This window comes from Pseudorca crassidens, chromosome 1 (assembly GCF_039906515.1).
Source record: "Pseudorca crassidens isolate mPseCra1 chromosome 1, mPseCra1.hap1, whole genome shotgun sequence".
Taxonomy (NCBI): domain Eukaryota; kingdom Metazoa; phylum Chordata; class Mammalia; order Artiodactyla; family Delphinidae; genus Pseudorca; species Pseudorca crassidens.
In genome coordinates this window covers 93,870,047-93,895,437 of record NC_090296.1, presented here as the reverse complement: position 1 = coordinate 93,895,437, position 25,391 = coordinate 93,870,047, and the positions used below count along the sequence as shown (strand labels likewise).

The window sequence follows — 25,391 nt, the reverse complement described above, 5'->3', positions numbered from 1 at the left end:
GCTCCCTCCCACTGGTGCAGGTCCCGTCCCTATCCTTTTGTCTCTGTTTATTTTTTCTTTTGCCCTACCCAGGTACGTGGGGAGTTTCTTGCCTTTTGGGAGGTTTGAGGTCTTCTGCCAGCGTTCAGTAGGTGTTCTGTAGGCGTTGTGCCACGTGTAGATGTATTTCTGGTGTATCTGTGGGGAGGAAGTTGATCTCTGCATCTTACTCTTCCGCCATCTTCCCCTCGTCTTCTGGTCTTCCTGTCTGACCACGGTCAAACTTTCTGGCTCAACATCTGGATTTTTATTTCCAAAAAAAAAATTTTATAATTTTAGGAGACCAAGGAGGTGAGCTCTATGACAAAGTGAAATAGAAATACAAACTTACAGAACAGTATTTTCAGATTATGATGGAGTCATAGCATTTCCTAAAAATTAGGAATATCTTATTATCCTTCATACCCCACTAGGGAATGCCTATATTTTGGATTCGTTCACTGCAGTACAAGTTATTGTAAAACAAAAATTGGTATTCACTAAATTTTTTGTTACTCTTAATAGAGGTCTTGGATTTTTTTGATCTGTTTTGTCTATGTAATCCTGATTCTGTTAATTTCTATATTAATGTCTCAATGCATTTGGAATCAACAATAGACATTTTAAAAGTGATTAAAGACAAATACATATGAGAAGTTCAACTCATAAAGTATTAAAAAACTGAAAACCAAATTGGTGTTTTAATTTCTTGTCGAGTTAAAGTTAGTGAAATATACAAAATAATTATTGCTTTTCAGTGAATATATAAATTATAGTGTGTGCCTCATTATATATTGGATTTTCTAATTTTGTTATTTAGAACAGACTTAAAGTCAGTGCAAAAGCAATTTATTCAGTATTTAATTTATTTATATCAGACTATATATCATGTTGAGTACGTAAAATTAAGTCAACACAGTCTTATAAGAAGTTATATTTTGGCATTTTATTTTTGATTGAGTGAAAACTAAGATTAAATTACTGAATTTTGCCTAATATCATAATTAATCTTTTACCTTTTTTAAGGAATTGGTCAAGGTGTTCCTGTGGTGGCACTTATATTTGAGGGTGGGCCAAACGTTATCCTCACAGTTTTAGAATACCTTCAGGAAAGTCCTCCTGTTCCAGTCGTCGTATGTGAAGGAACAGGCAGGGCTGCAGATCTACTAGCATATATTCATAAACAGACAGAAGAAGGAGGGTAAGTGTATGATTACAACATATTTTTAATAATTTTATGTAAAGAAGCTGTGGTTTTTAGAATATTAGATTCATTTCAGTGTTTTAATAATATGAAAATACCTTCTTAAGTCTTGAGGAAACAGCCTGTCTGATACATTATTGGAATGAATTAAAATATAAGTCTTTGTAGTGGACAGTTTTCAAAGACCTGTTAAATAGACAGAGGCACGTATCTTTTGACGCAACAGTTCCATTTCTGATAATTGTTCCTACAAATGTACTTGCACACATGTGAAATAACATATATAAAGTTACTCAATACAGTGTGGTTTGTAACAGTAAAAGATTGGAACAAAATAGAACATTTATATCAAGGGGACTAGATAAATAACTTAAGGTACCTCTGCACAACGGAGTAGTTTGTAGTTACATAAGGTATCTGTATATTAGATTTGGAAAGATTACCAAAATATATATGTAAAAAAAGGAAAATGTACAGTAACATGTAGATTTTGGCACCTTTTATGAAGGAAAAAAGACAAGGAGATAATTGTATGTATTGAAAGAGATCCTCAAACATTATACAAAGTAATAGTGCTTCTTGAAAGCAGTTGAGGTGGAATGGCTGATGGAAGACAGTGGGAAAGACACTTTCACTATGAATTTTCACAGTTTTATATTTTATATTATATTTTTGAGCATGTAAATATATTCCGTATTGAGAAAAAGAAATAAAAGTGCAAATGGGCTGATATTTAACACATTTTGTTAAAATACTGCTTTTTACACCATATTATCTTAAAATTATCTTTATACAATATCTTACATGATAAGATACTGTATAACTGATAACATTAACACATGCCTTATAAAAAAAATTAGAAATAATTCAAAGAGAAAAATCACTCCATTCCATTTTCCACCCTTATGACTTATAGTAGGAGTCTAATGAAGGAGAAAATTTCACTCAGGGTTAAGCATTTAATATTAATACAGTATCTTTAAATGTCTTGCCTGGATCCACTAGGACTTGATATTAGATTCTGCAAATAATGGAATTTGAAATCAGTGGATTGAGTTATGTTTCCTCTTACTTTAGGAATCTTCATGATGCAGCAGAGCCTGATATTATTTCAACCATCAAAAAAACATTTAACTTTGGCCAGAGTGAAGCAGTTCATTTATTTCAAACACTGATGGAATGTATGAAAAGAAAGGAGCTCGTAAGTACATTTCACAGAATAAGCCTTTTTTTTTTTAATATAAATTTATTTTGGCTGCATTGGGTCTCCATTGCTGTGCGCGGGCTTTCTCTAGCTGCAGCGAGCGGAGGCTACTCTTTGTTGTGGTGAGTGGGCTTCTCATGTGGTGGCTTCTCTTGTTGCGGAGCACGGGCTCTAGGCACATGGGCTTCAGTAGCTGTGGCACGTGGGCTCAGTAGTTGTGGCACACGGGCCCTAGAGCACAGGCTCAGTAGTTGTGGCGCACAGGCTTAGTTGCTCTGCAGCATGTGGGATATTCCCGGACCAGGACTTGAACCTGTGTCCCCCTGCATTGGTAGGTGGATTCTTAACCACTGCGCCACCTGGGAGGCCCAGAATAAGCCTTTTTATTTCATTCAAATACATTCTAAATTGGATAAATGCTTTTTTATTTTTTTAATTTTTAATTTTTTTTTTATTTTTTGTGGTACACGGGCCTCCCACTGCCGCGGCCTCCCCCGTTGTGAAGCACAGGCTCCGGATGCGCAGGCTCAGCTGCCATGGCTCACAGGCCCAGCCACTCCGCGGCATGTGGGATCTTCCCAGACCGGGGCACGAACCCGCGTCCCCTGCATCGGCAGGCGGACTCTCAGCTGCTGCGCCACCATGGAAGCCCTGGATAAATGCTTTTTAATTAATTAATTAATTTTTGGCTGCTCCCCATGGCTTATGGTATCTTAGTTCCCTAACCAGGGATTGAACCCAGGCCCTCTGCAGTGAAAGCATGGAGTCCTAACCACTGGACCTCCAGAGAATTCCCAATTGGAGAAATACTTTTTTAAAAACTTTGGATTTAAAATTTTAAAATCTTTTCTAACCATGTAAAGATGTCATTTATAATTTTGTTCAAGCTAAGAGATAGCATAGAAGGATTATAGAGTTTTTTTAAATTAATTTATTTAATTTATTTATTTACTTTGGCTGGGTTGGGTCTCTGTTGCTGCGCGCGGGCTCTCTCTAGTTGCTGTGAGCGGGGGCTGCTCTTCGTTGTGGTGTGCGGGCTTCTCATTGTGGTGGCTTCTCTTGTTGTGGAGCAGGGGCTCTAGGTGCACGGGCTTCCGTAGTTGCGGCACGTGGGCTCAGTAGTTGTGGCTCATGGGCTCTAGAGCACAGGCTCAATAGTTGTGGCGCATGGGCTTAGTTGCTCTGCAGCATGTGGGATCCTCCCGGACCAGGGATTGAACCCATGTCCCCTTCATTGGCAGGCGGATTCTCAACCACTGTGCCACCAGGGAAGCCCCTAGAATATAGTTTTTATATGGTGTGGAGACATGTATTACACTTCTATTTTTGGAAAAGTTTCATAACTAAGCCTCAGTAGATTATGTTCAGGATCAAGGAAGAACTCTAAAGAGTTATTATTGGCTTCTCTAAAATATATTTGGAGGAAAAAACCCTATTTTCCTCTGAGTGAGTGCTCAAATTAAAGATCAGTGCTGCTTCACTATTGATGCTATGTGTAAAACAGATAACTAATGAGAACCTGCTGTATAGTATAGCACAGGGAGCTCTACTCAGTGCTCTGTGGTGACCTAAATGAGAAGGAAATCCCAAAAGAGAGGGGATATATGTATACGTATAGCTGTTTCACTTTGCTGTACAGTATAAACTAACACAATATTGTAAAGCGATTATACTCCAATAAAAAAAAATAGAGACCAGTGTTGCTTAATTTCAGTCATCTAGACATGGGCTTAAGTTTACAGAGACAAAAAATTTTAACAGTTCTCTAAGTAGGTGGATGATAACATGGTTTGATCTGCTGTTTTCTTTCATGCATTTCATTTTTGTATACTGTGAAATGAAGTTAGTTGAAAAATTCGTATTGGGGTTATAACAATAGACTTTTATTTTATGAAAAGGTTATTAAATGAAAACCTCTCTCTAATGGTATTATGTTTCAAATAATTTTAAATAAATTTCCAGTAAAAGGATTCAACAAAACACTTCTCATTCAAGAACACATACATTTACTTGAACTGAGTAAGTGTCCACTCTGCAGAAGAAACAGCAGGATTTACCCAGATTAGTAATCTATAGCCTTAGCTCATAAATTGCTTATTCTAGTAATGGACATAAAATATATAAAAAATTAATATAATATGAAACCAAACATTTTGAATATACTTGAATTTTATTTTTTTAAAATTTATTATTTATTTTTAGCTGCGTTGGGTCTTCGTTGCTGCGTGTGGGCTTTTTCTAGTTGCAGCGAGTGGGGGCTACTCTTCGTTGCAGTGTGTGGGCTTCTCATTGCAGTGGCTTCTCTTGTTGCGGAACACAGGCTCTAGGCGCGCGGGCTTCATAGTTGTGGCACATGGGCTCAGTAATTGTGGCACACGGGCTCTAGAGCGCAGGCTCAATAGTTGTGGCGCCCAGGCTTAGTTGCTCCGCGGCATGTGGGATATTCCTGGACAAGGAATCAAACTCATGTCCCCTGCATTGGCAGGTGGATTCTTAACCACTGTGCCACCTGGGAAGTCCCTACTTGAATTTTATTTGGTAAATGATACAAATTCTTTAATTTTCTGTGTTTTGATTGTAATGAAATTATTCCTGACTCAAAAAAACTATATCTGCCAAGTAGTTTGCAGTTACTTTGCGATTTATATGCCTTATGTCTTAGCTTATAAAATATAAAGGCATAATATTATGAATTGATCTTTAAATAGATTACTGTTTTCCACATTGGATCAGAGGAACATCAAGATATAGATGTAGCAATACTTACTGCACTGCTTAAAGGTAAGACTTAAAATTTGTTAGGTCTTTCATTCATGGTGTTTTTATATAAGTTAGGATTTTTTAATTTGACTAAATGTTTGAGAACTGAATTTTTCAATAGTTTTTCTTTGAAAAAGACACAGTGTTCACTTTCTTTGACAAATTTGCTTTTGTTTTTAATCTTATAACTTTTTAAAAAGTTCATACCAGGATTTATGCCATTAGACCTATTTAATTATCCTGTTAAGAATGTGTCAAACATGTCACATTTTTAATTGGCTGAAAAATAAGTGTTTAAAAGTAATAGAGTATTAGTTAATAGAAATTAAGGATAGCATTCTTAAATGTGCTATTTTCATTAGGGAGGAAAATTTGGAAAGAAAACTAATGGTATCTTCTAGGACTAAGGGGTTAATGCACATGCAGTTGAATTGTTTTCCTCTTATTATCTTTCCAAAGACATCTAACTGATAAGACAAACAATACTGTAGTGAAAAATCTTTTCAAAAATTAGAAATTAAAATGTTGTTCTGTCCGAGTACCTGAAAGTCCAATATGCAGTGAGGTGGCAGAAGCAGAGCAAGAGGGCACTATCTTATCATTCACAAGAATTTCCCAAATATTAGACTACAATGAATTGCCAATAGATCAGACATTTGAAAAATACTATAATAAAATATAACATATTTACATCATCTGAGAATAAGAGATCATAAGTAATAGGAAGCCTAGAAACCATAAAGGGCAAGATCAATAAATGCGATTGCATAAAAATAAAAAATAAAAAGAGAGCACCTAATATTTGCTGTGTACTTTCTGTGTACTAGCTACTGTGCTTTAGTGGTTTATGTTGTTTACCCTTGTGACAGCCCTAAGAGGAAGATTTCCTATTATTTTCCTCATTTTATAGATGAGAAAACTGAGAACAGGAATGTGGAAGGATCACAAAAAGGTGTTGTAAATTAGTAATAAAAAGATGAATACCTCATGGAAAAATGAGTCAAAATTTAAGTAAAAGATTTTAGCAGAATACAAATACTTGGGGGAAATGTGGAAATGATGGAAAGATGTTATAATTTAAAAAAAAACATAAATTAAAAAAAAAAAGCTTTTTATCCTCCTACTGGGTATTTGTATACTCCTGATGGATGGTATAACCTTTCTGTAATATATTTTGGCAGTGTATCCAAAGCTTTAAATTATATACCCTTCTACACAGCAATTTGGCTTCTACGGATTCATCCTGTTAAATATGTGCACAAAGATACACTCACCAGAAAATTCAAAATAACGTGAAATGTCCACTAGTTAGAATATTTGTTGAATAAATTTTAGTTCACCTTTAAAAGGTATTTATATATATATAAGGTACATCTGTATGTACTGTTATTGAAAACTAAATATGATACATAAAGCAGGCTGAGTATTTTGTATAGTATGACCTGCTTTTGCATAAACAATTAAAAGTATATGTATGAACTTATATATGCACAGAAAACACCTGTAAGGATATTTTTCATAATATTAACAGTCAATACTATCGCTGTGATAGAAACAGATCATCTTTCTTTTCTATTCATTCTTGTGCATTCTGAATTGTTTGCGATGGATGAGGCTGTGTCTTTTCTATAGTTGGAAAATAAAAGTCCTCAACCCTGGGGTAACCTTATCTTTCTGAGGCAGGCTACCTCTGAATAGTGACTGACACCAGCTGTGTAATTAAAGGGGGAGGAGGGGAATTAATAAGTGTTCATATTTTATGGAGATAAATTAATTGAACTTGTCGACTGTTTTCTTTATTTGATTAGGCACTAATGCATCTGCATTTGACCAGCTCATCCTTACATTGGCATGGGATAGAGTTGACATTGCCAAAAATCATGTATTTGTTTATGGACAGCAGTGGCTGGTATGTAAATAATCTATATAAACAGTATAATTTAATTAAGCTAAGTTAATATCAAAGTATTTGCTGCAACTGTTACCTAACTTGACATTTACCTGTCAGTCAAAAGTGCAAACTTACTGTAGCCAAACATTTCTGCAACATTCAGATCCATTTAGGATTTAATAAGTTCTATTTGCCTCTTGATAAAAACTGTGTTTTTTATAGGGTATAGATCTTTAAAAATCCTGTAACTGAAAAAAGTTTTAGAAATAGTGCTCTTTGCATCTGTGTTTGTCAGGAATGTTGGCCTGTAATTTTCTTTTCTTCTGGGGTCCTTGTCTGGTTTTGGTATCAGAGTAATGCTGGACTCATAAAATGAGTTTGGAAGAGTTTGAAAAGGATTGGTATTAGTTCTTTGAATGTTTGGTTAAATTCACCAGTGAAGCTGTCTGGTCCTTACTAGTAATCAGACTGTTCAGAATTTCTATTTCATCATGATTTGGTCTTGATAGGTTGTATGTTTCTAGGAATTTATCTGTTTCTTCTAGGCTGTCCAGTTTGTTGGCATGTAATTATTCATATTAACCTCTTAATGATCCTTTGTATTTCTGTGGTATCAGTTGTAACATCTGTTTCATTTTTGATTTTATTTATTTGAGTCCTCTCTTTTTTTTCTTCCTGAGTCTAGCTAAGGGTTTGTCAATTTTATCTTTTCAGAGAACTAGTTTCATTCTAGTTGTCTTTTCAATCTGTTTCATTTATATCTGTTCTAATTTTCGTTACTTTCTTCCTTCTACTAACTTTGAGTATCGTTTGTTCTTCTTTTTGTGGTTTCTTGAGGTGTAAAGTTAGGTTATTTGAGACTTTTCTTGTTTTTTGAGGTAGGCATTTATCGCTGTGATCTTCCCTGTTGGAACTGCTTTTGCTGCATCCCACAAATTTTGGTATGTTATATTTCCATTTTTGTTTCTCTCTAGGTACTTTTTATTTATTTATTTATTTGGCTGCGTTGGGTCTTTGTTGCTGTGCGTGGGCTTTCCTCTGGTTGCGGCGAGCGGGGTCTACTCTTCGTTGCAGTGTGCGGGCTTCTCATTGCAGTGGCTTCTCTTGTTTCAGAGCACGGGCTCTAGGCACATAGGCTTCAGTAGTTGTGGCACGCAAGCTCTAGAGTGCAGGCTCAGTAGTTGTGGTGCACGGGCTTAGTTGCTCTGTGGCATGTGGGATCTTCCTGGGCCAGGGCTCGAACACGTGTCCCCTGCATTGGCAGGCAGATTCTTAACCACTGCGCCACCAGGGAAGCCCTCTCAAGGTACTTCTTAATTTCTCTTTTGATTTCTTCTTTGACCCATTGGTTGTTGAGTAGTATGTTGTTTGATCTTCATGTATTTATGAATTTTCCAGTTTTCTTTGTGTAATTTCTAGTTTCATACCATTGTGGTCAGAAAAGATGCTTGACATGATTTCAGTCTTCTTAAATTTATTAGGACTTGTTTTATGGTCTAACATGGTCTATCTTGCAAAATTTTCTGTGTGCACTTGAGAAGAATGTGTATTCTCTTGCTTTTGGATGGAACGTTCTGTATATCTGTTAAGTCCATTGGTCTAATGTGTCATTTAAGGCTGATGTTTTCTTACTGATTTTCTGTCTGGATGATCTCTCCACTGATGTAAGTGGGTATTAAAGTCCTCTATTATTTTGTATTACTGTCTGTTTCTCCCTTTAAGACTGTTAATGTTTATTTTATGTATTTATATGATCCTATGATGGGTACATAAATATTTACATATATTGTATCTTCTTGTTGAATTGACCCCTTTATCATTATGTGCCATCCATCTTTGTTTCTTATTACAGTCTTTTTTTTAAAGTTTATTTTGTCTGATACAAGTAAGCTTCCTTTTGGTTTCCATTTGCATGGAATATCCTTTTCCATTTCTTCACTTTCAGTCTATATGTGTGTCTTTACATCTAAAGTGAGTGTCTTATAGGCAGCGTATAGATAGGTCTTGTGTTTTTATCCATTCAGCTACTCTGTGTGTTTGAATTGTTGAACTTAGTCCATTTGCATTTAAAATAATTATTATAAGTATGTACTCACTGATATTTTGTTAATTGTTTTCTGACTGTTTTTGTAGTTCCATTCTGTTCCTTTTTTCTCTCTCTCTTGCTCTCTTCTTTTATGATTTGATGACTTTAGTGATATGCTTATATTTTTTTCTCTTTGTCTTTTGTGTATTTGTCTTTTGTGTATAGGTTTTTGCTTTGTGTTTACTATGAGGGTTACATATAATAACTTATATCTGTAATGTCTATTTTATGTTGATAACCATTTGTTTGATCCCATTCTAAATCTCAACATTTTTATTTTCCTCTTTTCTGTTTTTCATGTCACAGTTTACATCTTTTTACCTCGAGTATCTCTTAACTAATTATTGTAATCATGGCTATTTTTACTACTTTTGTCTTTCAACCTTTATTCTAACTTCATAAGTGATTAATCTACTATTTTTACTATATATTTACCTTTTCAGTGAGATTTCTTTCATGTGTTTTCTTGTTACTAATTACCACCCTTTCTTTTCAGCTTAAAAGAAGCTCCTTTAACATTTCTTGAAAGGCTGGTTTAGTGGTAATCAACCTCTTTAGCTTTTACTAGTTTGGAAAAGTCTTTCTCTCTTTCAATTCAGAATAAGAATTTTTGCCAGGTAGAGTATTCTTGGTTGGAAGTTTTTTCTTTCTGTACTTTGAATATATCATGCCACTCCCTTCTGGCCTGCAAAGTTTCTGCTGAAAAATATGCTGATAGTCTTATGGAGGTTCCCTTGTATGTAACAAGTTGTTTTTCTCTTGCTGCTTTTAATATTCTTTCCTTGTCTTTAACTTTTGGCATTTCAATTATGTGTCTTGGTGTGAGTCTCTATAGGTTCATTTGAAACTCTCTGAGCTTCCTGTATCTGGATGTCTGTTTTCTTCCCCAGGTTAGGGAAGTTTCAGCCATTATTTCTTCAAATACAATTTCTGCCCCTTTGTCTCTCTCTTCTTCTGGGAACCCTAAAATGTATCAGTCCATTTGATGTTGTCCCATAAGTCCCTTAAGCTAACTTAACTTTTTTAAAAGTTCTTTTTGCTACTCTGGGTGAATTACACTACCTTGTCTCCAAGTTGACAGATCCTTTCTTCTGCTTCATCTAGTCTGCTCTTGAACCCTGTTAGTGTATTTTTCAGTTCAGTTTTTTATTCTTCAGCTCTGTGACTTCTATTTGGTACTTTCTTAGATTTTCCATCTCTTTGTTGAAGTTCTCACTGTGTTCATTCTTTTCCACAATTTGGTGAGCATCATTATAATAATTACTTTGAACTCTTTATCAGGTAAATTACTTATCTCCATTTCATTGAGGTTTTTCCCTGAGGTTTTATCTTGTTCTTTCATTTGGAACATATTTCTCAGTTTCTCCATTTTACTTGACTGTGTTTTGGTTTCTGTACAGTAGATGAAATAACCACCTCTTCCAGTCTTGAAGAAGTAGCCTTGTGTAGGGGATGAGCCTTGTCAATCAACCTTGACTCAGCTTTTTGTTCTCTCTCAAACCTTTCTGCTTGTTCAAGCAACGTATTGTATTTTTACTAGCTCCCAGTAGTGGAGAATGTGCAGTTACCTATCAGGGTCCCTAAGGGGAGTATTTCAGCATCCAGATTCAGACTGACTGGAATCCATACCCTCAGACAACATCTTTTGAAAATCTTCAGAATATTTAGGAAACTGAATTCAACAATACTTTCAAAGGACCATATACCATAATCAAGTGGGATTATTCCGGGGATCTGCAAATCAGTCAACGTGATATATCACATTAAGAAAAACGGTGATAAAAATCGTATAATCAACTCAGTGGATACAGAAAAAACATTTCACATGATTCTATATCCATTTATGATAAAGACTCTCAACAAAGCAGGTATAGAGGGAAGGCACCTCAACATAATAAAGGCATATATGACATAATAAAGGCCTACAGCTAACATCATATTCAATGGTGAAGAGTTGAAAGCTTTTCCTCTAAGAACAGGAACAAGACAAGGATGCCCGCTCTTGCTACTTTTATTCAGCATAGTATTGGAAGCCCTAGCCACAGCAGTTAGGAAGGAAAAAGTAATAAAAGGCATCTAAATTGGAAAGGAAGAAATAAAACTGTCACTCTTTGCTGATGACATGATACTATGTATAGAAAACCCTAAAGACTTCACCAAAAAACTGTTAGAACTAATAAATGAGTTCAGCAAAGTTGTAGGATACAAAATAAATATGCATGAATTTGTTGTGTTTCTATACACTAATAACAAAATATCTGAACGAGAAATTAAGAAAACAATCCCACTTGCAATTGCATCAAAAAGAATAAATTACCTAGGAATAAATTCAACCAAGGAGGTGAAAGATCTGTGAACTAAAAACTATAATATGTTGATGAAAGAAATTGAAGAAGATACAGAGAAATGGAAAGATATTTTGTGCTCATTGATTGGGAGAATTAGTATTGCTAAAATGTCTATACTACCCAAAGCAATCTACAGATTCCGTGCAATCTCTATCGAAATTCCAATGGCATTTTTCACAGAAATAAAACAAGCAATTCTAAAATTTGTATGGAACCACAAAAGATCCTGAATAGCCAAAACAATCTTGAGAAAGAAGAACAAAACTGGAGGCATTATGCTTCCTGATGTCAGACTGTGTCACAAAGCTATGGTAATTTAAACAGTATGGTATTGGCATAAAAATAGGTATATAGGTCAGTGGAACAGAATAGAGAGCCCAGAAATAAACTCATGCACATATGGTCAATTAATTTACGACAGAGTAGTCAAGAATATACAATGGGAGAAGGACAGTGTTTTCAATTATTGATGTTGGGCAAATTGGACAGCCACATGCAGAAGACTGAAACTTGACCACTGTCTTATACCACACAAAAAAATTAATTCAAAATGGATTAAAGACTTGAACATAAGACCTGAAACCATAAAACTTTTAAAAGAAAACATAGGTGGTAAGATCCTTGACATAGGTTTTGGTGATGATTTTTTTAATTAACCAGACTAATACAGGAATGTTATTGTTAGTAACTTAAAACCCATGGGGAACAGAAGAACACCCCTTACAAGTACAGGATAAGAAAAGAAAGGAGAGAAGACCAACTGAGCAATAGAGTAAATGTTGTTAATGTTAGAATAAGTTAATAACAAATCAGATTTGTATGTGATACGAGAAAGTAGGAGATAATCTTAACTAAAATAGGAATAACATGCCATGATCAATTATAGGCTGTCAATATATGAGAAATTGAATAAGTATTACATTCTTATAAGTTAGTTGTGCCTTGTTTTTAAGTGCAATGCCAAAATATTTTCCTTGTTATGAAATAGAACTGAGTGGTGAAAAAAAAATGACAGAAAACATATCTGCTGTCTGATCATCATCCATCATGCATAAGGCGTGCATTTAGTCTGTATGCTAAAAAGATTTTGGAGACCCTATCCTTTGCAAAGTAATGGAAATCGGGTAGGTTGGGTAAAGAAATGGTAATAGAAACTGCTGTAGAGAAGTTGTATAGTTGTATGGTAAACTTTTGAAGACAATAAAGATTTAAAAACAAGAGGTGAAAAAACTCAATGATTTTTTAAAAATTTATTTAGTTTATTTATTTAGTTTTGGCTGCGTTGGGTGTTTGTTGCTGCACGCGGGCTTTCTCTAGTTGCGGGGAGTGGGGGCTACTCTTCGTTTGCCGTGTGCAGGCTTCTAATTGCGGTGGCTTCTCTTGTTGCAGAGCACGGGCTCTAGGCACGCGGGCTCAGTAGCTGTGGGTCATGGGCTCTAGAGTACAGGCTCAGTAGTTTTGGCGCACAGGCTTAGTTGCTCCACGGCATGTGGGATCTTCCCAGACCAGGGCTCGAACCCGTGTCCCCTGCATTGGCAGGCGGATTCTTAACCACTGCGCCACCAGGGAAGCCCAAACCCAGTGATTCTGGTATTGATTTTCACAAAGTTTTTTATCCTATGATACCAAAATATTTAAAATTTTACAGAAGCAATGAGGTATTATTAAAATATTAATATATCAGTAATACTAAACATACTAATATTATTACATTAATAAGATGACTTTTATAATGCTTCTCAGTGAAATTTCTGTATTTGTGTCTTTACTGATTTTAGAGTGTTTGATTCAGTGTCTGTTGAAGTCTGTAAAAGTGTCTCTAAAAACTTACAAGGGAGCGCTACAAATGCTGACTGATACGCGTGTTATATTAAACTGCAGTACCGCATGTTGTATTGCTGTTAAGAGATATGATTTTTCTCTGACGGTGAATGGTTTCTGTTAAAGTTCTAAAGAAAACTAAGTACAATCTTTTCTGACTTACATAGTAGTTGTATTTTTGGAAAGTTTGTGACAGAATACTTTGTGTTTATATGTAAAGCAGAATTACTGGATTTTCATTTGTGAGAATCTAACAGGATAATAGAAAGTTGTATGAGATACAAGGCAATTCCTTTTTGAGTGACATTGTCTGGCATATTGCATGATTTCTGGTATCTTTTGACCGTGTCCATTAAATGTAGTAGTGGCCCCCAATTATTGAAATGATCCCTCTGAAAAACCTTTCTTAAACACTGAGAACCATTGCTCTAAGGTATTTTTCCCAAAATTTACTTGATGGTGGATTCTTTCTTGTTTTCACCCCCACGTAACCCTTGCTGTCCTACAGAATGTTTTTTAGGGAATGCTACCCTAGTGAGGTCTTTTTATCTATTCCCTATATACCTTAAGTCCTAGCCTTTTATTACTTTGCATCTTTTTTATTTTGTTTTAAAACTGTTTAGGAACAAATATGTATAAATCCTAAGGACTTGCATGTAGAACTGTTTGTATAATTTTATTAATTTTGATACTGTTTTAGGTTGGATCCTTGGAACAAGCTATGCTTGATGCTCTTGTAATGGATAGAGTTGCATTTGTAAAACTTCTTATTGAAAATGGAGTAAGCATGCATAAATTCCTTACCATTCCTAGACTGGAAGAACTTTACAACACTGTAAGTGTATGTTAAAATTCTTTGTGGACTAAGCTTTATCATCTTTGGAAAGTGTCATTTTACCTGAGTATATTCATTCCTATTGGTAAAACCTTTAATATTTTGCTGGATTACATGGAAAAATTACAGCCAGTCTTAGTATAGATTGTTTATATGACAGTCTGAAACCCTTTCCCTGTTTCTGGAGACCTTCTCTGTCACCATAGCCACATAGGAAAGAGATGTCGTTAGTGTTAACCCTTTCCTTCACCTCAACCCTTTTTAAAACTATAAGATCAAGTTCTTAATTATAGAGTCATTATATTTCTTCTTTTTCTTGGTGGTCATTTGTTACACCAAATTTCTTTTGATTCCTTTGACCAATGGAGAAATTACACATTGCTTTTTCTTTTCTCCTTTTTGTTGTTTACATTCATGATTTTGACCTTGTGGTGTCGTACTTTCAGCTTACGTACTGTTTTTCAATTTTTCTTTTAAAGAGCTCCTGAAAACTAATTATTCCTTTTACAAAGCCTTTCTCATTTTGTTTCAAATTTCATATCACTAACATTGGAGAGGGTAAATACTACTCTTCTTAATGGTTTTTCATTACTAATAGAAGTATACCTTGAGGAGTACTAGGACCAAATCCTAGCTTTCTAACTTTGACTTCTCTGCAAAGCTGTTTACTTTTATTTATCAGTTTCTACCTATTTATCTCTTTCTTTTCATTCCTAATGTCTTTGTACTACTCAATCATTTCCAGCCTATACTACTTCAGTAATCTCATTTCCTTGTCTATTTTCAAATCTTTAACCTAAATATTCTTATAGTGACATATTTTATCATATCTTTCCCCAGTTTAAAAACTTTTGATGGCTCCCCAGTATGTATAGAATAATACTCAAACCCTTCGCTTGATTTTCAGAGCTCTTCAGCTTTTGAAATTGTGCCTCAGCTATCTCTCTCACTTGGCCTTTTAATTCCTATCTCCCACCTCCGCATAGTGGATATTTCAACTATGTCATCTACGTACTATTTCCCCAAAATATAAACTTTTTAAAAAAGCATTAATTGTTTACACAGTGCTGGTATGTGTTTTTCTTCCAGCTACTACTACCCACTTACTGGATTTTATTCTTTGTTTGGAACCTAGTTAAAATGCCGAGGCAGTACTACATTGAAGCCCAGTGGTGCAGTTTGTTAAGTACAGTTATGTCTTCTACTGTGGATTGTAAATTTCCTTTGAGTAGGGATTTGTTGGCGTTCTACTGTCTCTAGCAAATAGATGTAAAAATTATTCATTGTGCCGAAGTAAGGTTTATCCCTGAAATGTAAAGCAAATATAAAACACTAAAAATAAAAATTGATCCCATTAGCAAGGAAAGTAATTTTTTTAACTGTATAACTCAAAGTTATTAAGATAATAGTTAACATTCAGCATCAATTATTGATAAAATTTTTTAAATTTAAGGGATTATATATAACATGGTAAAGCAGTGGTTCTCAAACTTTTTGTTATCAAGATCCTATTACATAAAATTATTGAGGACATCAAAGAGCTGTTCTAGAGAGGTTTTGCTTATGTGTGTTGATATGTACCATATTGGAATGTAACACCAAGAAATTTTAAAAATATTTATTAATTTGTACTTCAATACAAATAATAAATCCATTACATGTTAATGTATATAACATTTCCCAAGAAAACAAAAAAGAATTAATGAGGAGAGTAGAATACTTTTATGGCTTACAAATCTCTTTAATGTCTGGTTTCATAGAAGGCAGCTGGATTCTCATGTTTGCTTTTGAATTTAATATCACACATCATGAAGCCTCTGGAAAACTCCACTGAACACTGAGAGAATGAGAATGAATAAATGCAAATAACATTTTAACATGATTCTGAAAACACTTTTGATCTTGTGGGCCTCCTAAAAGGGTCTTGGGGGCCTTCAGGAGTCCCCAGATTGTACTTTTGAGAACTGCTGTGTTAAAGTATACTTATTTTTTACTAAGAAGTTATATTTAATGAATAAACATTAATGAATTAAGATAAAATAGAATTACAAAAATTGCATTTCTCTCTGATTATATATTATTAGAGAAAATACAATGAAGCTTCGTAATACTTAAAAACTATGAAATAATTCACATTCACTTAGAAGACACATTTATTTTTAAAAAATTAACTTACAGGCCTTCTGTCTTTATTTTTTATAATCCTTTGCATTTCAGAAATGTTTGAGCTGTAAATATTTTGTAAGGCTAAGTGCACTAAAATATTACCAATTTTTTGTAAATATTTCTACTAAGTTTCTTTATGTTAAAAATAAATGACATTTTAAATAAAAAAAATTAACTTACAGGGGAGAATGAGCTGAGGGAACTCAGCTCTTAAGTCTGTAGACTAAATACTGTAAAAAGAATGCAGTATCAGTTATAGCCATCTTTAGATATTATATAGAATTTGAAAGCCAGTAAAATCAAAGAAAATAATATTGTTTTCAAAGGAATAATAAGTTTACCCACTTAGATTTGAAAATGTATTACCAAGTATATGTAATCAAAATGGAGAAGTACATTGAATTGATTACTACAATGACCTCATAAAAATTAACAGTAACACAGTGGTGGGAGAAAAATCTCATTTGGTATTTCTTTTAAACAATAGATTTAAAGTATTGACAATAATTCTCTTGATTTGTGCTACATAGAATCAATTGCAGTAAATTTCATATAGGTCAGAGCACTGTCCAAAAAGTTTAGAAGAATATCTTTTTGGCCCATTTATCTCAGTTTTGATGGGGGAACATATACTCCTGGGTATTTTTTCAAAATACAGGATACCATCAAAATAAGATTAATGTAAAAATGAAACTTGTCATTAGTCTACTGTAATATTATATTTAAATAGAATTAAGATAATAGGGAAAAGATGGCCAATATAAATGTTAAAAGTTTGTTACCCAAAATATTTAATGTATTGCTACAGCTTGATGATTAGTGGCAGAAACAGAGGTACAGACATTTTAACAAGAGGAAAGAGAATGTATGCCTCCATTATCAATGAAATATAAATTAAATTTAACATATAATTGTGAAGCTTGCAATGTTTGCATGACTTTTAGAAAAGAAAAGCTTTTGTGTTTTGCATAAGTAAAAATGTAAGAGCATAAGAAATTATATATCTTGTTAAAGGTAAATATGACAACATGAAATAGTTACATCTTTTTCTTTGTTCCATTTTATGAACAGAACTTGTATAACTCAAAAACAATATAATTTGTGTAAGAACAAAAGTCCTGTAACAAAAAGGAAGTTGTTTAAGTTATTTTAGAAGAAAAATAATAGTTTGCTCTAATTATTTTCTCCTTAAAGAAACAAGGCCCAACTAATCCAATGCTATTTCATCTTGTTCGAGATGTCAAACAGGTAAAAGATTATTTTTGTTTTCGAAAAATGTTATTTTTAAAAAGTCATTTATACTTCATCTGTTTCTAGAAAGCATTTCAGTGCATCTTAAAATTAGCAATAAAGTGACTTTTTTTAGATCGAGATTAAAATAAGGGATAAATTTGTAGTAATACAGGAGTAAAGAGCATAATGTATCAGAAATCAAGAGAAAGGAAAGTTTATGAAATTAAAATCTGAGCTTCTAGTCATCCAGGATACAGTATGATGAATTTCTTAATGCTCATTTGTTCATAAAGGAAGGTCTTCTTTGTCTGTGTTAAGAAGAAATTTGTTCCCTGGGCATGTAAAGGACATTGAGAGAAACACAGATTGGTGATCTTCAATGGCAGATTTTGCCAATAAAAAGGCTGTAAATGTTCTGTCTTTCTTTCTGTGTATGTCTTTCTCCCGCCCCCCGCCACCATCTCTGTCTCTCTCCCTCTTCCCCCTTCTTTTATATTCAGTATTGGTAGTGATTTCATATATAAGGCTCTCATATGGTCTGAAGCCATTCTGTGGTGACTAAATTTGATACACTGATATTCCTCTTCTTTTCTACTGAATTCTCTGTGAATTAATAGTTTTAAACGCTTATTTAAAAATTATAACAATTTAAACTATTGATATCCAATAGTTTTATTTCCCTTGATGAAAAAGTACTCATATTTAGTTAACTGAATTATTTTTAAAGTTTCTGAACTGAAATGCTTTCCTTCTAGAATTCTTCATTCAAATGTTTTACTTGCCATTAAGTGTGGGTATACTATTAAAAAATGGAAAACTTGATAGAAATGTCATTTTCTGTGTTTTGTAATATGTTTAATACTAAACTAACATTTCATAGAAAGAACTTAGACTTTGTCATACTTAAAATTTTTTTTATTTTTTTCCATGTGCTTTTCTTTGTAGCTTTATTGAAATGTATTTCACATACCATAACATTCATCCATGTGAAGTGTATATATAGTTCAGTGACTTTCTATATTTAGGGTAGTGCCACCGTCACCACAATTTTAGAGTATTTACAGTACCCCCCAAAGTAACTTCATACCCATTAGCAGTCTCTCCCCATTCCTGCTACTTGTCTACTCCTTGCCTCTGAGCCCGCCCTAAGCAACTGTTAATTTTTTTCTATCTCTGTGGATTTTCCTATTCTGGACAGTTCACATTAATTTTTGTTTGTTTTGTTGAAGTAACTAAAGCTTTCTTTTTTTTTTTTTTCTTCCCAGAAAGCTTGAATAATGAGGGAGACCTTCAGTCCAGGGATTTCTTAAACACATTTGCATTATGATTTACTTATGTGGTTTAGCAGAACTATAGTTATTAATTCTGGGAACCTCACATAGGAGATTTGTTATATGTTAACTTCTTTTACATTGATGGCTATAATAATAAGCCCAGTTTTTCTACTTGCATAAGTGAAAAATCCTGAAGTAAAAGCAGTAATTGAATATTTTCTAATTCAAATTAATGAGTTTTCTAAGAGTTATTTGTATAGCTTGAGAAATTGCTTATCTTTTTTTTAGATAACTCACATTATTTTCCTTAAATTAAGTATTTCCCATACAAGTGAATTCATAACATAAGGGTATTTGTCAGATTTAAAAAAAAAATAAAACTAAAATATCTATCATACCTGACATCCTTAATCATAGAGCATATTTTGAGATTGCTTAAGATGAAATAAAAACAAAAATCTTGTATTTAAGGTGAAAATATGTTTTTTGATTAGTTTTTAAATTAGCGATCTAAAGAATATAGGTATCTAGAAATTAGAAACTTCACAGATGCAGCCAAAATATAAAAAGTATAAGCATTTTAAAAAGTACTAAGTTCATGAAGTTATAATTAGGGAAATGAAAAGAATGGTGATGGATGGTGTAAGAGGGCAGAATTGGTTAACATATATAACTCATCTGATGATTAAACCCTTTAACCAATAATTCATTCTGAAACTGTCTTTCCAAACTCACAAATGGATTATGTTCCAAAAGTTCATTTGTAAATTGATACCCTGGGAAAATGAATTTTTATCTCTGAACAATGTTATAGGCGGCAGTTGAATTCTAGTCAAGGCTATAAAAACGTGTAATCTACAATATGGCCAATATAATTTTGGTTAAAAATATTTATAAGTATTAATGGGCCCCTCAGGAAACATTTATAGCATTATTTATGCAGGAAAATGCAACTTATGTGCCACGGCGAAACAGCATACTTGGCACTTAGAGGTTTCTTTGCCTGTGTGTGTGAAGTATTAGTACAGTGGAGAGATCGAATTATCTTCCTGTTGTAAGCCATACTCCTGTCCTGAGCCACACCGTTGGGACTTCAAAACTTCAGAATCTCTCTTCTTACAAAAGGAAACAGAAACAAATCACTCCCTTCTTCTGTAAAGTTAGCTGCTGGCAACTCCAGCTTCCTGTAACAAGTAAACATTTGTTATTTTGGAGAGTAGTAGGCACATTTCTAGGCATGGCATGGAAATATTGAGAAATACTATTTTGTCTTTTTAAAACTAATGCTTTGTTTTCAGGGGAATCTTCCTCCAGGATATAAGATCACTCTAATTGATATAGGACTTGTTATTGAATATCTTATGGGAGGAACCTATAGATGCACCTACACTCGGAAACGTTTTCGATTAATATATAATAGTCTTGGTGGAAATAATCGGGTATGTAATTAATATTTGGGGGGAAGTCTATAGATGTGCTTTAAAATGAACTTACACACTTTAAAAGTTAAAAATTACTTAGAATGGTAAAAGTGGGATTGCCTTAAAAATATGAGATTTTAAACTAAGAGTACTTAGAAATATTTTGTAATTGAAATCCTGAAGAAACTATATATTTTTTTTGGTGTGCGTACACATATTTATATATACATACATGAGTAAAAACTGATTTTTTTATAGCATAACAGCGTATTTAAATCTATAAAATCTAATAAGCTTTTGTTTTCAGAGGTCTGGCAGAAATACCTCCAGCAGCACTCCTCAATTGCGAAAGAGTCAGGAATCTTTTGGCAATAGAGCAGATAAAAAGGAAAAAATGAGGCATAATCATTTCATTAAAACAGCACAGCCCTACCGACCAAAGGTATATTTGTTTAAATATTACCCTTTCTGGCTTTCACATTTTGTTCTTTCTAAATTACTTAGTATTATGAAGCAAAAAACTACTTGTTTTAGTAAGAATTATCTTTTGTTTTTAGATATGGTATTATATCCTTGATTCTTCATTTTCCTATATGCCAAAAGATATTCATTGTTAATAATTCTGTTATTTTTTAGTATTTAACTATGATAATGACCAGAATTTTTAGATGCTTTGATTATTGCTTAACTGCCTCCTTTTATTCCATATTTACTTGATTAACAACATGCAAGACAGAGGTGTTATCCAAACTTTCCTTTCATTAATACTGTGTTTTATTGGATATTAGTTGAAATATTTAGGCCCTTTCTTTAATCCTGGAAAACTTCGTTGCAAAGACATTTTTTTGGAAATGACATTTCTACAAAATGAATAGCTATAATAAAAATCAAGTGTGTAAAATTTATGCTATTTTGATTTGTGCAGCTGTATGAAATTGAATAATAAAGGGTATTTTATTAAAATTCTCACATGAATGTCTTATGGCCTTATTTTGATGAGCCTTATAACATTTATTTTCTCTTAAAGATTGATACAGCTGTGGAAGAAGGAAAGAAGAAAAGAACCAAAGATGAAATTGTAGATATTGATGATCCAGAAACCAAGCGCTTTCCTTATCCACTTAATGAACTGCTAATTTGGGCTTGCCTTATGAAGAGGCAGGTCATGGCCCGTTTTTTGTGGCAGCATGGTGAAGAATCAATGGCTAAAGCATTAGTTGCCTGTAAGATCTATCGTTCAATGGCATATGAAGCAAAGCAGAGTGACCTCGTAGATGATACTTCAGAGGAATTGAAACAATATTCCAAGTAAGTTACATTTTATCATTTGAAACATTTTAAAATACAAAATAGAGGGGGTTTAAGTGGAGATTATAGTGCCATGCACTAATTAGGTTACATATTATAATTTTACTGGAAAAATTAAGAGAAACCCACTTTCTAAATGTTTAAGTTTTTTTTAAAAAACTCAAAAAGAAACTTTGCTGCCTAGGCATGTATATTGTTTGCAGTTCAAGAGTTAAATATCTCAACAAGAAAGAAGAAATGCCAGAAATCAGTTTAATAATTAGTTGTACATAATAGCAATTAGATTAGGAAAAGTTCCATTTGAAGTGGTGGGGAAAGGAAGAAAGTGAGGTTTGAGCTGTAGTCTAAGGAAATAAATTTAATTCAGCTGGAAGGGCATTTCAGCTGGTGGGACTACATACGTAGAAGAATAAAATAGTTCACAAGTTTTACAGTCTACTTAGGGGAGTAATAGAATATTAAGCTAGAAAGGTAGTTTGTAGGAAGCTTTATAATAGAGAATAGGACCACATTCCCCAAAAATGGGCTGTCTTTGGAAGAGAGTAAGAGTTGTTACTGGAAATAACTCAAATAGAGATCCTGTGATCATGTTACCAGGGATTTAAGATTAAGATGTTCTTCATATTAGGTTAGTCCCTATTCACATTATTCTTCCTCTCTACTGGGTACCAACCCTCTTCTGTGTTTGAAATATTATATAGAGACTTTCTGAACAGAGCATCTGAATATTGTCAGTTTTGGTTTCCTGTGAGTCTATAGGTTTATTTCTAGGACCAGGGGAAAGTGCTCCGGAGTCACATTTTCAGTCTTGTTCCTAATGTGGCATATTTTAATATTTTGTGATTTTCACATAGTAGTGGATATCTGAAAACGTAGGGCTACTATGATTCTGATGCCTCACATTTCCCTAAGTGTGTGTGTGAAAATACTAAAAACTGGAACATGTTATGAATGACTTAAGGATAATGGTTTAAAACTGCAATTTGGTAATCTGAATATGTTTTGGCTTTTATCTTTTGATAGTGATTTTGGTCAACTGGCAGTTGAATTATTAGAGCAATCCTTCAGACAAGATGAAACCATGGCTATGAAATTGCTCACTTACGAACTGAAAAATTGGAGTAATTCCACCTGTCTTAAGTTAGCAGTTTCTTCAAGACTTAGACCTTTTGTAGCCCACACCTGTACACAAATGTTGTTATCTGATATGTGGATGGGAAGGCTGAATATGAGGAAAAATTCCTGGTACAAGGTATACCTTAGAAATAATTTAATATAAAGTGTGTGATTAGATAAAAAAGAACAGAGGAATTAGCTCAGCTGTATAGTAAAACGCCTTGATTTGTGAGGGTGGTAGGGGTTGCGGTGTTGGCATTTTATCCCTCTTAGTCTTCACTCTGAATCCTTTTCAGGTGTGGTGTATAGTGATTGTTTCCCCAGTCTGAGCCAGGAGCATGAGAGCAACAAATGGGAGTATTGGCATTTATAGCAGCCATGAAAAAAAAGTTGTTGCTTTATGAAAAGATGATTCCCAAATTCTAAAATTCAGGACCTATCTACTAACTTAATAATCTGTTACTTTTAATTTGCTTGAAGTATATTGGATCTGCTCGGTTTTTATGGTTAAAAATTGGGGTAAAATGTTGTCTGGTACTTTCAGTTTCATTAGTGAGAGACTTTACTTTAAACTTTCCTTTTTGTTATTTTATGTCTGAAAAAAGGTATAGAAATATAGAAGGCAGAAATCAGGCAAGTAGTTTAATCACTGATCATTGTAAGTGGATAATAAATACTGATCATATACTAAAAATAATGGTGAAGGATTAACCCTGATATACAATTATAATAGAAACCCTGACACACAATTATAATTTCTTTGTGCTTGAGGATTTTGCAGGTAATACATAAAATTTTGGAAATAAACCTTTTTGTTTATAGAGGCACAAGCTGAGTAATCACGTTGTGACATGGAACACTTGCAGAGAGATTTAGGATAAAATTAAGCACATATTAACTTCATAAGGCTTACATTTTATTTAGACAAAAATGTATTTTCTGAACAAATTGTAACCTGATTTTTTAACAGGACAAGTGTATAATAATTATTAAATCTTTTCTATACCCTTATATCATAATACTCAAATGTTTTGTTACTCTTTAAAACAATTCAACCTGGCCTCTTTATATATAAGTAAAATGAAGTTTTTTTTCCCTGCACCACCAGGGGAAAAATGGCTAACTAATAATCAGGAGATTGTATACCTTTTTATTGCCTTTATTATATTCTTGAAGGCCATTAATTTTAAAATGTAAACTTTTGTGTTTCTAAAATTTTTAGGTCATACTAAGCATTTTAGTTCCACCTGCCATATTAATGTTAGAATATAAAACTAAGGCTGAAATGTCTCATATTCCACAATCTCAAGATGCTCATCAAATGACAATGGAAGATAGTGAGAACAACTTTCAAAACATAACAGAAGAGATTCCCATGGTAAGGAGGAGAAAAAATTTAAAGTAAATATAAATTTGTTGTGAATAAATGTACAATAAATGTTCTTTTTATTTTAGGAAGTATTTAAAGAAGTAAGAATATTGGACAGGAATGAAGGGAAGAATGAATTGGAGATACAAATAAAATCAAAAAAGCTTCCAATCACACGGAAGTTTTATGCCTTTTATCATGCACCAATTGTAAAATTCTGGTTTAACACGGTATGATTTTTTTTATTGAAGTATAATTGATACTATATGTTACAGTGTATAATATAGTGATTCACAATTTTAAAGGTTATACTCCATTTATAAAATTATAAAATATTGGCTATAGTCCCCATGTTGTACAATATATCCTTGTAGCTTATTTTATACCTAATAGCTTGTACTTCTTAATCCCCTACCTTTATATTGCCCCTCCCCCCCTTCCCTCTCCCCACTGGTAACTACTAGTTTGTTCTCTATATCTGTGAGTCTGCTTCTTTTTTGTTATATTCACTAGTTTGTTGTATTTTTAAGATTCCACGTATAAGTGATATCATACAATACTTGTCTTTCTCTGTCTGACTTCACTTAAGATAATACCCTCCAAGTCCATCCATGTTGCTGCAAATGGCAAAACTTCATTCTTTTTTATGGCTTAGTAATATTCCATTGTATATATTTACCACATCTTTGTCCATTCATCTGTTGATGGACACTTAGGTTGCTTCCATATCTTAGCAATTGTAAATAATGCTGCTATGAACATTGGGGTGCATGTATCTTTTTGAATTAGTAACATGGTATATTTTAAAATTGAGCAAAAATTGTTTTTACCACATTAAAAACCATTCAGTTTTATTAGTTAACGTATTAAGTTCCTACATGGTCTAAATAAACCTTTAACAATCCATCTATGATTCTCTATCAAAATACAGATTACAGTAATTCAGAAGAATTCTTGTTCTTTGGATAGAATGATCTGAGAATTGTGATTTTTTTGATTTACACAAAGAAGCCTAGTTATTTAGTAAACATGGATGTACAGTAATTTTATAACTTCTTATGGAAGGGTTACCTGTATTTTTCTTAGTTATTGATGAAGATGTATTTGTTTCAAATATGCCAACTTATATTCATGACTTTCTGTTGATTTAATGAATGTTTATCAAGATTTTAATGAATTAACATCCTTTTATCCTAAAAGCAAATGGTCACAACTATTTAAAATTTACAGTGATCCTCTGTCTTTAATACAAAGAATGATTCCCTGAACACTTAACTAATGGTGATCTATAGGAATGATTTAAATCAATGACAGATGTCATCTCCATTTAGATTTTC

At 33.4% G+C, this 25,391-nt stretch overlaps 1 protein-coding gene across 4 annotated transcripts in view; it reads left to right on the top strand.

Annotated features, from left to right (window-relative positions):
* The window catches only part of TRPM7 (transient receptor potential cation channel subfamily M member 7), a 120,948-nt gene that overhangs the window by 45,570 nt on the left and 49,987 nt on the right, over positions 1-25,391 (top strand). For 3 of the 4 annotated variants that reach the window (XM_067746824.1, XM_067746830.1, XM_067746811.1), the window contains exons 8-19: positions 1,045-1,219; positions 2,300-2,423; positions 5,135-5,207; positions 6,995-7,095; positions 14,033-14,167; positions 17,528-17,581; positions 20,139-20,279; positions 20,569-20,703; positions 21,289-21,569; positions 22,593-22,821; positions 23,908-24,063; positions 24,141-24,284. In XM_067746824.1, coding sequence (XP_067602925.1) covers positions 1,045-1,219; positions 2,300-2,423; positions 5,135-5,207; positions 6,995-7,095; positions 14,033-14,167; positions 17,528-17,581; positions 20,139-20,279; positions 20,569-20,703; positions 21,289-21,569; positions 22,593-22,821; positions 23,908-24,063; positions 24,141-24,284 — 1,748 coding nt within the window. The remainder of the gene's footprint in view (positions 1-1,044; positions 1,220-2,299; positions 2,424-5,134; positions 5,208-6,994; positions 7,096-14,032; positions 14,168-17,527; positions 17,582-20,138; positions 20,280-20,568; positions 20,704-21,288; positions 21,570-22,592; positions 22,822-23,907; positions 24,064-24,140; positions 24,285-25,391) is intronic. The other variant, XM_067746819.1, reaches the window with a different exon arrangement.